We start from the raw sequence: 13421 nt of genomic DNA, 5'->3' as shown, positions 1-13421 counted from the left end.
ATAAGAGATAAGATGATACTTTATTGATCTCACAGATGGAGAAATTGCATTCGATGAGAGAGCATCCGGCAGCAGCACCCATTCAGTGCGCACCACTCTTTTTCCACTCTTTTTTTTCTTTGGTGAAAGATGGTTGTGTTGCGGCCGCCATCTTCACTGTTTTGGTCACAGGAGGAGCACTGGTTGATGGGAAATCCGTAGACGATGACCACAGCGGTGGAGCACTTGCGCTTGGTCACGATGTTCTTGGCCACACAGGTGTAGTTGGCCGTGTGGGACAGACGCGCCTGCTTGATGATCAGGTTGTGGTCCACGGTGATGTAGAAGTTCCTGTCCTCGGCCGGGTCGATGATCTCGTTGTCCTTCAGCCACTCCACCCGCATGACCTTGGAGGATGGAGAAACTGTAGCTGCCCTCTGTCTCCTCTGATCATCTGAAACGGTGCACCGCCTCCTGGGCTTGTCCCCGTCTCAGAGCGTGGTGTCCTGCACTGGTCAGCTCCACCTCGTCCTTCCTCTTCCTCCTGCACAGCTCCCTCCACAGTCTATCACCATCTCCTCGTTGGTCCCTTTTGTTGTTTCCTGTAGCTCCCCTTGTGACGCCTCCTCCGTGCTGCAGGTGTGGGGGCTCTTGGTGCCTCTTCACTGTTCAGTGTCTCAGAAGAAGATGTTTATAACGGATAACGGAGTTCAAATGAGAAGCTCCAGACCCTTGTACAAAACGAAGTAAGGACGAGGATATGGTAAAACCAGGCTAGGACTGATGGGACCAACTGGTGGTGTTTCGTGGATCCTGGATGCCATTTGCTGGGACATCAACAGGTTCCTTATGATAAAAAAAAACACTGCAAAGTTTGAACAATGCATTTTTATTTTTAGGTGTAGCTGAAGTGCCTCAAGGATTACACACGTCAAAAAAATTCACAACTTTTACCAGTATTTCTCACAATTTATTTGAAACAACACACTATTTTGAACAACAAGAATTCACTAATACTGACAACTAATGTCAGACTAACAATGTCCAGCAAACTCTAGATTTATTATTTTCATTGCACCCTGGACATGGTCTGTTTCCTGCTATCAGGATACGATCTGCGATGGTCCTCAACAACTTGCAGAAGGCCACTGCACTCCTGAATGAGTGCTACTCCACGTTCAGCTTGGTCATTCACAATTTTAAGAGACTTGACTGCTTTTGTAGCCTGCTTGTAATCATCTCTGTCGTGCCACAAGTCCTGGCCAATCATGAGAAATCCATCAGGAAGTTCCATCTTTCGGATCAGTTTGATTGACTTCGCTGTGACAAAGTCTTCTAAGTTCTTGTTCTTGAATGAATCCAGAGCAACAGTTATTGGCTTGGAATGACTGTGCTCTTGGTCTTCTTCATTCTGCATGGCACTAACCATCCGTCTCTTGGTTGACGAACTGACGCAACTGTCGAAGGTAGCCAAGCCAAGAAGTTCCTGTGACAAGTACCATAAGTGTGAAAACTTGCGTGATGTTGACTTTGAGATGGCTGAATGGATCGATGAGTATTAAAGCAGTGACTTCAGTAGCAGCAGATCACTGTAAGGAGCGCCTGAGGCCTGAGGAGCAGAGATCCAGGCTTTCAGGTAGACACTGCGAACACAAACACATCCAATAATCCTCGCTCTTCTGCAAGGCTCAGTTTGAACTGGGCCTTGAACATCCAGATCTTGAGACTGTACACAACTTTGGACATCCAACAGGTGTGGTGCAATGGACCAGGTGACATGAATCGCACTCCTCGTGAAGGAGCAGCACCGAGAAACACAATCACAAGATCATCTCTCAGAAGACTTTGCTCAAGTTGCTTGTTGGCATAATCAATGGTGCTTTGCCGTATGTCTTCCACAAGACCTGCCATATCATCAGTTGCAATACCCGGTTCATACTTGGCTATGTCAATAAATCTCCAGCATTCCTGGGACCGCTTGAAGAGTGGAACTTCGGGAGAAGCTGTGGCTCCCATACATACTTGGAACACTGCACCAATGATCAGTTCCATTATGTGGAGCCTTGCAAGCCAGTGACAAGAGCCTGTTCTGGATGGAACCTTGGCAACTGTAAGTAGCTGAGAAATTCCTTTCCCTGAAACCAATACTGGCAGACCATCAACCTTCTCTTTTCCAATCAGATCTGGAATCAGATTGCCTTCCAAATGAATAACATGGGGAACGTTACACTGAAACTCTGCCTTTATGTCTGCAGCTCTCTGGCCTCTGTATTCTACTCTCTCTCTTTCGGTGAATTGAGTCTTTGTTTAGAGCAATATATCAATGTTCTGCCCCAAGCTTTTGTCAGTTTCTGACACTTTTGTGCGATCAAGAGCAACTGCAAGTTCTGGAGTAATGACGGTTTGTCGGCCCCTCTTCTTTTTCGCGTATGAATTGCGATGTCCCCAACAGCGCCCTCACCTTCATTGTCCCCATTTTCCATCTTTTCACCATCTTCTGCTGAGCTGGTGTCAGAAATCATCTCAGTGGTAGACGCTGCTGACTGTCCCCGAGCTCACATTAACTACGGTCTGGGTTTGGTCCAGATCCAGTCCGTGTTTGCCCCAAACTACCACTCACGGTGAGTCCGGCTGACACTGTGGCCAGCTCCGCTGGTTCCGACACCAGAAGATGCGCCAGGCACAGAAACGGCACTCACGAGAACAGAAATACACACAGGTTGTCCTCTTGGTGCGAGTTCACGTGATGATTATTCCCGTATATAGGCCGTATTTGCCAGTACCAACGACTCTCCCCAGTGAAGTGGATGCTTTGCAACACACTAGTGCCCCCGTGTCACCCATAATGGGGAAATGCTTATATTTCCGACGCTACGCTTGAGTACAGGTGGTAAACGAGACCAGATAAGTAGTGAGCAGACAGATTTTATTTTGAAATACACTGGATCTTCTTGTCTCACGAGAACTGACTTCCTGCTTGGCTCGTGTTTTTCTGTCCGCTTGATCTGCTGGGGCTCCGGCCTCGGACAAAAATTGACTTCTTGATGCTGGAAGGCTCACTACTAGTCAGTTATCACGAGAACTGACTTCCTGCTTGGCTCGTGTTTTTCTGTCCGCTTGATCTGCTGGGGCTCCGGCCTCCGACAAAAATTGACTTCTTGATGCTGGAAGGCTGCCGGATGGCCTCGCTAACTGGACCCGGACTTCGCGGAGCAGTGTGAGTGTGCACCATTGGTTTGAATGACTTTCTAAGTTCGCGGAGGCCGTACCGGACCTTAAACGGATTTAATATGAGCTGGGTGTGTTTCATTTCATGTCACCTGACTGGCATTTGCGCCTCTCTTTTGAATGCCCTTTTCTCCTTGTGTTAACATGTAATTGTTTGGGTGGATTTTGATGAAGATCAGACCACGTTTTCTGACCAAATCAGGCAGAAATGTGTGAAATTCCAATTGGTTCACATACTTTTTCCTCCCACTGAATGTAAACTTTTGAACACAACTGCACATTAAAACGCCTAAAGCCTCAGATCAACAGTCGACTGAAGAACAGTTTTTATCCACGAGGCTATCAGGAAGCTGAACGCTCTCCCTTCCCTAACAGAATACCTGGTGTTTTTACACCATTTTGTTAATTTGCACCGATAAGGTGCTTGTTGTTGCATATGTACGGCCCACCCATTCACTGTGATACACTATGATCTTACCCACCCCTCACATTTAAGCCAGAGTTTCTGTAAATCCTTGTTGTGTCTCTAACAGGTGCCACCATCAGTGTGGTCCTGGACCTGTCTTATGGAGTGAGTATATGGATCTCTGCAGCTGTGGCCATCACCTACACTCTGATGGGAGGACTCTACTCTGTGGCTTATACTGACGTCATACAGCTGACACTCATCTTTGTCAGCCTGGTGAGACGTTAAATTACAAATCACTCCTTTGCTGACAATGAAATTTAGGCCTATAGATACAATCGGCATCGCTGGAATCGCCCATGTATAGTCATATTTGAAACCGTTAAGGGGGAAAACAAAGAAGAGAAAAATATTAACTTTCACCAATTATTAAAAAAAACTAGTGTAGCAAATGCAGAATTATTTTATATAGTGTTCTACCTAATAAAGACACAAAGACATGGAGAGGAGCAAAATGGTTCAAAAGCCCATAATTAAATAAATAACGGAGAATGCTAACATGATGCATTGTTGGGATAGCGCTATCTAGTATAATAGCGCTATCCCACCAGAAAATGGCTATAACTTGTGGAAAATTGTGTTTCACAAAAGATTATATTTTCCCCCTCGGCAAAGCCACGCCCCTTCTATGACGAGATGCCGTCTGTATCAACATGTCCCCATAGCTTTGCCCCTGATGGTTTGTCCCTTGATTAACACAGCGCAAATTGACTGTAAACTTCAGGTTTGTTCTACTCAAGTGAGTGCAGTAGGAAGTTCAGTTTACTTCCAATACGCCTCTGTCCAGCGTCTATGCCGGTATACAGTAAGCAGTCTGCTCATTTCGTGGTATTCTCGCCCAGTCTCGTCTCTCACTTTTTCAGGCCTTTTTGATCGAACCCAGCACCTCTGTGAGGCGCAAGCACTAACATGTTCATGTCCTCAGGTGAGGTTGGCTGCAGAGTGGAGCCATTATAACAACATCTTACTCCAATTTTGTCAAATGATTTTATTTTATTGGAGCAGCTGAGGTTTTAGCTCTAACTACCGCATTTCCTCAAGCCAAGCCAAATTCTTCAAAAGTGAACACGAACATCACAAGCCGAAGATGTGTGTCATGTAGGTCACAAATGACGGAAAAATGCCATTCGTAGCACATCGGGCTTATGTGTAAACCAAGGCAGGTTTGTGTGTAGAAGACTAGTGCAAATAATACATTGTGCAACATGTGTATCACAGACACAGAGTGAAACATTTGGAGATAACAATTTTAAATCCATTTAAAATAACTGAATCCAGAATGCTTGCTGTTTGCTTTTGTTGGTTTGTCTGTTTTTATTTCTCTGTGACTTATAAAATTCCAAATCTTTTCCAGGGCCTTGAAATTACATTTTCAGTTTCCATGATTGTTCCCAGTTGAACAGAATCCCTCACAATGAACCCTTTTGTGTGTGCAGTGGATCTGTGTTCCCTTTGTGCTGATTAACCCTCACACAGTGAACATTGGAGAGACTCTGATGAACAACACCCTCCACGCTCCCTGGATCGGCACCCCCAAACTGAGCAAGATCTGGATTATGATGGATGACTTTTTATATTTGGTGAGCTTCATACATACTACTAATGATATAAGAATTGGAAGACTTGTAACAATAATGACAAGGATAATTTCTTGCAGTCGGTTGGTAGTGTCGCATACCAGAGCTTTCACCAGAGGACACTGTCTGCTTCGTCAATGCGGACGGCTAAACTCACTTGCTCCGTAGCTGCTTTCCTCATCGTGGTCTTTGGAACACCTGGCATGCTGCTTGGGGCGGCGGCTTCATCCACAGGTACTGAGGCATTGCTCATTTGTCTCTTCAGTAGGGCTGGGTTAAATTCCCTGGCTCTTACTGTGTGATTGACTGACATTGGCTTTGTCCGGTGAGATGCGTTGACGTCACATTGGGCCAGCTAGCAGGCTTTCGTTGGCAGGATTATTGTACTTTTTTTTGGCCAGCAGAGAAGACTTACAGGATAAACAAGTGACTTTCTGATGAGCCTCTGGCTTTATAGAAATCAGGGAATAAAATGAAACCTCGATCTTCAATTAAAAAGTTGTAATCCAGTAAATCCAAAACTAATCTAATGTTGTTGTGTATTGATCTACAGTATCTTTAACAAAGCCTGATTGAGTTTCACTGACAATGTCACCTATCTCAGCCTTTAATCTATTGGCTATAATTTGAGTGAAAAGTTTCTAATCTACATTCAATAAGGGCATGGGTCTAAGATTTTCAATATACCTTTTATCTTTTCCTGGCTTTGGTAAGGGAGTAATGACCCCTTGCTTCATCGTTGTTGTGAGGTTATTATTCTCAATAAATTCATTGAAAACTAAAGATAACATTGGTTTTATATCTTTCCAGAAAAACTTAAAACTTAAAAAAATTGGATGTTAACCCATCTTGATCAGGGGCTTTTCCCAAAGCCATACGCTCAATAGCAGCATCAAGTTCTTTTAGTTCTATTTCAGCATCACATAACAATTTAAAACCCTGTTCAACTTGAAGAATATTGTCTTATATTCTCAAGGAAATTTTCAGAACTTTCAGAAATGTCCGGTGGGAGCAACCGGTCCGACTGAATCACGAAGAAGAAGCTAACATGCTAACGGGCAAAGCTAACTGCGGACTATCGTCACTTTAAACAGTATTTACAGCCAAGTTTGAGTGCAAAAAAATATTTCCATTGTACAATAGGATGCACAATATCCCTCTCACCCTTCGCCTTTTCTGTCAGCGTAGTATTTACTCTCCAAGACAATTAATAAGTTAAAAAATCTTGCTATGACACCTGCAGTTGCGCTTATGGCCTCTAGGGGCAAGAGTTACTTAGTACTGCTTTAAGAACTGTGTTATACTGGTGGTCATTCTAAAATGACAGGGATCTGTCTAGCCATTCATCTGGTGTTATGTTAAAATCCCCTCCAAACATTGTAAAACTAATGTTATAAGTAAGTTTGAAATTGGCGATTATGTCTGTTATATCATCAAACAACCTTTTGTTCTGATTTAAATTGTTACACCCATATACATTTGCAACAAAACATAATGAACCCTCCAAGTTAGCCTTAATTACAACCCAATGTACATCTTTGTCAGCTTTGTAAGTTAATACTTCTCCAGGAAAGCGTTGAAAACATATAGCCACACCTCCAGAATGATTTGTCCCATGTGAATAATAAATCTTCTCTCCCCACTAGCTCTTCCAAAAAGTCTCATCCTCTTCACAGGAGTGTGTCTCTTGTAAGAAAACAGCATGAGCTTTAAAACCTTTGCAGAAAAGAAAAGTAGCACTGCGTTTTACATTGTCTTTCAGACCTCTTGCATTTAAAGAAATGAAAGATAGTTCAGATCTTAAATTAATCATAAAAAAAAGGCTTAAAGAAAATAAAGAAAATACTTACCCCAACCAAGGGAATAGAACAGTTCAGTTTATGGAAATAATACAAATACATCTGTGTACCCTTAAACTGCGAACATCAAAACAGTTCCTCTATCATAAAATTTACTTTCCTTTATATGTTGAGCATATTTAAATGTTGGTGATGAGATCCGTTTACCGTCTATGTATCTAGCCCTTTTTTCTGCTTTCCTTGCCTCATCGATCCTCGGCCACAGCACCTCCCTTGCTTGTTTAACTGCCTCCAATAAGTCTTCAGTGAAGAAAACCCTGGCTTTCTTGCAGACAGCGGAGTCCTTCGTAAGATCCCAGATGTCATCTCTGTCCTTTCTTTTCACAAACCGGATAATGACCGATTTTGTCAACTTCTCTTTTTTCTTCCCAACACGGTGAACTACATCCACAATATCATCCATTTTCCCTGCCATGCGTGGTGCCACTTTCTTCAGTAGGTCAATAACCAGTGATGTACCTGAACGCGTTCATTGAACGAAAGTTCATGAACGCGTTCATATTTTGGGCGAACGTGAACTGAACGCACTGGATTACTGCCTGATGAACGAAACCATGAATGCGTTCATTCTGGTGTCCGTGAACGGCATTACCGTTCTTTTTACGTTCGTTCAATATGGTGGCAGATTTCTTTCATGTGTGATTTAAGACCACGGATCAGTGAATATAAACCTCGCCGCGCCGCCAGAGTTTACCAGCGGTTTTAAACTCCGGCGGGTCTACGGTGTAGCTCGCGCTAGCTCCGCTCCGCCCCCGCGCCCACGGCCCGACTGTGTCCAGTTCTGAGGCGGTGAACTCTGCTGTTTACGGCCCTGGCACATGCCCTGGCACACCGGTAACCTGCGGGTTCGCACGGTGCTCGCGAGCCACAGTGTGAGGCTAGAAGCGAGTTTCCCTTGTTCCAGACGTTAAGTCTGTCGCTCCTCTGTGCTCCGCGGTGCGCACTCATTTGCATAAAGCCACAATGCGGAGTTTTTTAACTACAAATTAGCTCCTAAAACAATCTTATTCACATGATTTATTTACCAATATAACACAAATGCAATTGAATATTTGTAGCTTCATTTTCCACTAAGAATTTACCAATTAAACTTAAAAAAAAATAATACTAAAATATAAAATATGATTAGCAAAGATCCAAAATCCACTTGTAAAACAGTGACAGGCAGACATGAAAGAGCTGCATAACACTAAGTGAGGAGGCCATAATATTTTTGACTCATGGCTAAAGTCAACTTTCTCTAGCTCTCCCAAGGTTGGCAAAAATGCATCTCAAAATACATTGTTGCTTTAAGATATGGAATTTAAAATATTTCCCTGAGAGGGGAAATATACTTCTCACCTTTTTCACCCCGATCCGTTTTCATGCCTGAATAATAGCTCGCAGCAAAAAAACAGAACAAAAAAAAGAACTATGAACTAGTTCATTTTTGGAACTATGAACGAACTATTAACTATAAACAATTATGAACTATGAACGAACTAGTTCATTTTGAAATTTGTGAACTGAACTTTGAACTAGTTCATGTAGAAAATGAACTTTCCCAACACTGTCAATAACATCTTCGCGTATGTTTTCATTCATCTTTTCTTTCATTCCCTTGATTCTTAAATTCCAGCGACGGCTGTGGGCCTCTTGATGACATGACCAAAACTTCCACTTTGGTCTTGCATTCTTTTATCTTGGCAGCATTAAACTCGAGTGTTTTAGCTAGGCTGCAAATCATGGTACCATTCTCTCTGATTTTGGACTTCACGTGTTCCAAACAACTTTCTTGTTTATCAAAGCGGGAGTTCAGGCGAGTTATAGCCACCATTATAGACTCAAATGAAGCCTCTTGATTGACTTTTCGGAGATCCTTTGACCGGAGTGTTCAGCGGACAGTCCTCAAGCTGTTGCTTATCTGCACCTGCACAAGTGGCATCCATGGCAGCATAGTCATGGAGCAGAGTCCCGCTGCTCGCTTTTACCATCTTCCTGTCCTTGTTAGCTTTGTCGTTTGAGAACATTTTCTTTCTGTTTTTCTTCAAATCAGTTACTTAAAGGAATAGGCCACCGTTTTTACATACTAAAATATGTTCTTACCTCACTTTAGACGTGTTACTATATCCCCGTCTGGTCTTTGTCCGTGCGCTCTGTCACGCAAACGGAGCACATACGCAGCCTCTCCCACACGTCACATAGCTCCGAAAAAGCTCACGATAGAAGCTACCAAGCTCTTCCACGTGTTCCCTATTTAAATAAAGTTACGTGAAGTGTTTTCATGCGAAGTATATTTACACAGAAATGTAACATGTCGATTTTATAAGCAAATAAAAAGAGGGACTATATTGTGAGGCGTAATGATACGAGGAGCACAGCGTCCGCGTAGTAACTCCTAAAGACTTCCCCCGCTCACTTCCGTCAATAACCTTTAGGAGTTACTGCGCGGACGTTTTACTCCTCGTATCATTACGCCTCACAATATAGTCCCCCTTTTTATTTGCTTATAAAATCGACATGCTACATTTCTGTGTAAATATACTTCGCATGAAAACACTTCACGTAACTTTATTTAAATAGGGAACACGTGGAAGAGCTTGGTAGCTTCTATCGTGAGCTTTTTCGGAGCTATGTGACATGTGGGAGAGGCTGCGTATGTGCTCCGTTTGCGTGACAGAGCGCACGGACAAAGACCAGACGGGGATATATTAACACGTCTAAAGTGAGGTAAGAACATATTTTAGTATGTAAAAACGGTGGCCTATTCCTTTAACATTTTGTAACCGTTAACAGTTCAATTTGTTTGGAAAGTATTGTTCTTGTTCGTTGTTTTGGGGAACTGTACGGAGAACTCTGAAAAGTTTCTCCGCTCAGTCAGCCATCTTACTACCGTTTTCTCCAACCTTCAAGTCTACGACTTAGGTGTGTATAAGGCCATTTCAATGGAGCTGTCCCTAGGATGCCCATGCTCCAGACCAAAGCGCCAAATGCTGTTTAGAAACCTGAAAAAGATAGATTCTGCCTCCATGAACCAGGACATTCAAAACCTCTCCTTATTCACTAGCTTTACAACAATCTTTTCAACATTACAACTCAGGCCTATATCCATCCGTTAAAAATCAGAGCAGTTTCTTTCCCAAATCATCCCCATGGTACACAGATGAGCTGAGGAAAATGACTTGTCGAGCCCTGGAGCGGCAGTACCTGGCTAGCAGGCTGGTAGTAAATAAGGAAGCCTACCGAAACCATCAAAAAGCCTATTCTAAAGCTCTAGCTACAGCCCGATCTCAATTCTATTCACACAAAATCACCAGTAGTTCAGGAAATAAAAAAAAATAAAAAAATTCCACAGTGAGCTCTCTCCTCAAATCCTGCACACACACAAACAGTGATACCAGTGAGGATAAGTTTAATAGGTTCATGGACCCTTTTTCCCACAAGATTGATACAATACGCTCTACCTTTCCTGCTCTGACCCCTCTTCATCCAGGAAATATGCTTTTGGAGCCACTATCCACGTTCTCTCAATTCCACAGTATTACACAGACAGAGGTAGAGGGCATCATGATGAACTTGAGGGCCTCTGCATGCTCCCTCGATCCACTGCCAACACCACTAATAAAAGCCAATATCCCCACCATCAGTCCATTAATTACAGCCGTAATAAATCATTCATTACAATCTGGTGAAATCCCGCCCGCTCACAGAACTGCAGTCATTCATCCCCAACTGAAAAAAACCCTCATTAGACCCTGATAATCTGGCTAACCAATATCCAACCTACCGTTTTATCCAAGGTCCTGGAGATGTTGATGTTGAAGATGATGTTGCAGCCCAGCTTCAACATCATCTTCAAACACATAATCTGTATGAAAAATTCCAATCAGGTTTTCTGTCAGCACACAGCACAGAGACGGCCTTGGTGAGAGTCACAAATGACTTGCTGATGGCTGCAGATAAGGGCCCACCATCCCTTCTGGTCCTCCTGGATCTGTCGGTCGCTTTTGACACCGTGTACCATCACATCCTACTCCAATCAGCTCACCGATACTACCCATGATTGGTTCCGCTCATACCTCGCAGGAATAGAGGAGTATGTCGCCCTGGGGGAGGCTAAATCATTGCCCCACAAAGTCACCTGTGGGGTCCCTCAAGGATCGGTTCTTGGACGGGTCCTTTTTACAATCTACATATCATCAGAAAACACCTAGTCTCATTTCACTGTTACGCTGATGATACATAGCTGTACATGAAAATTGACTCCACAACCACTCCACGCCTGCCTGGAGGAGATAAAGGCATGGATGACTAACAATTTTCTCCAGTTGAATAGCAGTAAAACTGAAGGCATCTTGATTGGCACCCGGCACCAAATCCAGTCATCCACCATATCCAATATTCATGTCTCGGGCCACAACATTCCCAGGGCTGCCAACTCTCACGCTTTCACCGTGAGACACACGCATTTGAGTGCCTTCACACGCTCTCACGCCACACTCCTCATATCACACGCTCAACTAAAAATCATCCCTGATTTTTTGCAGTGAGCGGCTGCAGACGCTTTATTTTGTCTGTGTGCCTGTCCACGGCTCCTCTGGCGTGTGTTTGTGTGTCTGTCGGCGGCTCTAGTGATGTGATAAGAAACGGATTCGCGGCGAATGGCTCATTTTGAGCGCGGCTCCGGGGAAACAGCGAGAGAGCGCGCCCGAACGCTCCCAGCGCCAGCTCTCCCGGGCCTGTTCGCTCAGCTCACTCCACTCCTGGCCGCCTCCGAAGCGACATCACCGCGCCCACTGCCTCCTCCGCCCCGGTCACCTCCGCCACCGCTGCCCCACGAGGAGCTCAAAGTGAGCAGCATAAGGCAACGAGTTTGAGAAATAAAAGTCCTAATGAAATAATTAGTGGTGGGCCGTTAACGGCGTTAATGTGCTGCGTTAACGCGAGATTCTTATCGCGCGATAAAAAAAAATATCGCCGTTAATCTATTCTCAAAGCTGGGTTGGGAGCTGGGCCTATACTCTGCTATGATGACTTTCACCGTGATACTTTATGCAGGGCTTAAAGTATTCCGGCCTGAGGCCTCTGGCGCAAGCAAAGTGTATCAGACTGCAAATTATTTGTCCGTTTTTTCCGCGCATTTGTGAAAAACTCGCCTTTCCCGCACTTCTTACGGTCCATGAATGCATCTCACACGCTGTTACGTGATTCCTCTGAAACCAAAACAACTGCCAAGCGGATGCTGTAGCTACTTTTGTTATGGATTAAGTTTTGCCAAATGGACGCTATGACCAGACGAGTGAGAATCGGATAAAGAGGCGAAGAGCAGCAGGCTCTACGACTGATCCACAGTGAGTTTATTTACTTATTCTGTGAGAACAGTCGAGCTAACGGGGTCGCATCACCCGCGCTAAAATAAGCACTAAAAGCCCCGCACGAGAGCGCGGTGTCGGACCTGCCCCGCTCCGCGCTTCTCTCTGCAGCCGTGCGCGCGGTGAGACAGGTGTGCAACGACATGCTGCGTAAACCCCCCGAGCTGCTGCCGCTGACCCGCTGTTAAAAGCGAAACGTAACGCCTACATACTGAACAGAGCCTCGCATGTGTAATAAAAAAGTTAAATAAAAAATAGTGGCCTAGGCTACATTGCCTATATACAGTAGCCTCTATCTAACGTTTTTCTTTTTTCTTTTAAAGCACCGATAAGAGCACCATTAAAGTCCCGGATCGATAAGGAGTATCGATAAAAGTCGATAAAAGTCGACTAAAGTCGATAAAAGTCCTAGATTAATTTCAGAATTAATCTAGATTAATCTAGATTAAAAAAATTAATCTATGCCCACCTCTAGAAATAATAAACAACGGGTACAGCGGAGATCGCGTTGAAGCTAAACCTCTTTTACTGAAGTTTTTTTTTCCCCTCTTGCGAGAGGGGAGAGAGAGGCAGAGAAAAAGCAGTTATTACATTGAATAATCATTCAAAGTTTAATCATCAAACATCCTCTAACATACTGCAAAATACAGGGATCAAATGTTCATATTTTCTAAAGCTTGTGCTGCTTTTTGTTGGTAATAATTGGAATGACTGACGCAGAGAAACAGAGACATTATGTCATTGTACCTTTTGCCAGGGATGTAACGATGAAGGGGCCTCTGGGCATTTGCTGAGAGGCCCCAGTTTTTAAGGGGCCCAGAAATATAATTCTTTAACACCAGTATATAGGCCAGCTAAAATTATTGTTTATGATCTAAAATGCACCAGATTGCAGGAAATCATATCTGAATTCTAAAAAAATTCTGGGGGGAGGACCCCCAAACCCCCCCTTCAGAGTGCC

General features: G+C 43.9%; 1 protein-coding gene across 1 annotated transcript in view; it reads left to right on the top strand.

The window, feature by feature from the left end:
* Positions 1 to 13421, top strand: part of LOC306965122 (high affinity choline transporter 1-like) — a gene marked incomplete at both ends in the record, with an annotated part of 54753 nt that overhangs the window by 34007 nt on the left and 7325 nt on the right. The window contains 3 exons of the mRNA XM_079559365.1: positions 3741 to 3889; positions 5110 to 5253; positions 5331 to 5484. Coding sequence (XP_079415491.1) covers positions 3741 to 3889; positions 5110 to 5253; positions 5331 to 5484 — 447 coding nt within the window. The remainder of the gene's footprint in view (positions 1 to 3740; positions 3890 to 5109; positions 5254 to 5330; positions 5485 to 13421) is intronic.

Source organism: Gobius niger (genome assembly GCF_951799975.1).
Source record: "Gobius niger genome assembly, chromosome: 7".
Classification (NCBI taxonomy): domain Eukaryota; kingdom Metazoa; phylum Chordata; class Actinopteri; order Gobiiformes; family Gobiidae; genus Gobius; species Gobius niger.
This window is presented reverse-complemented; position numbering and strand designations above follow the sequence as displayed.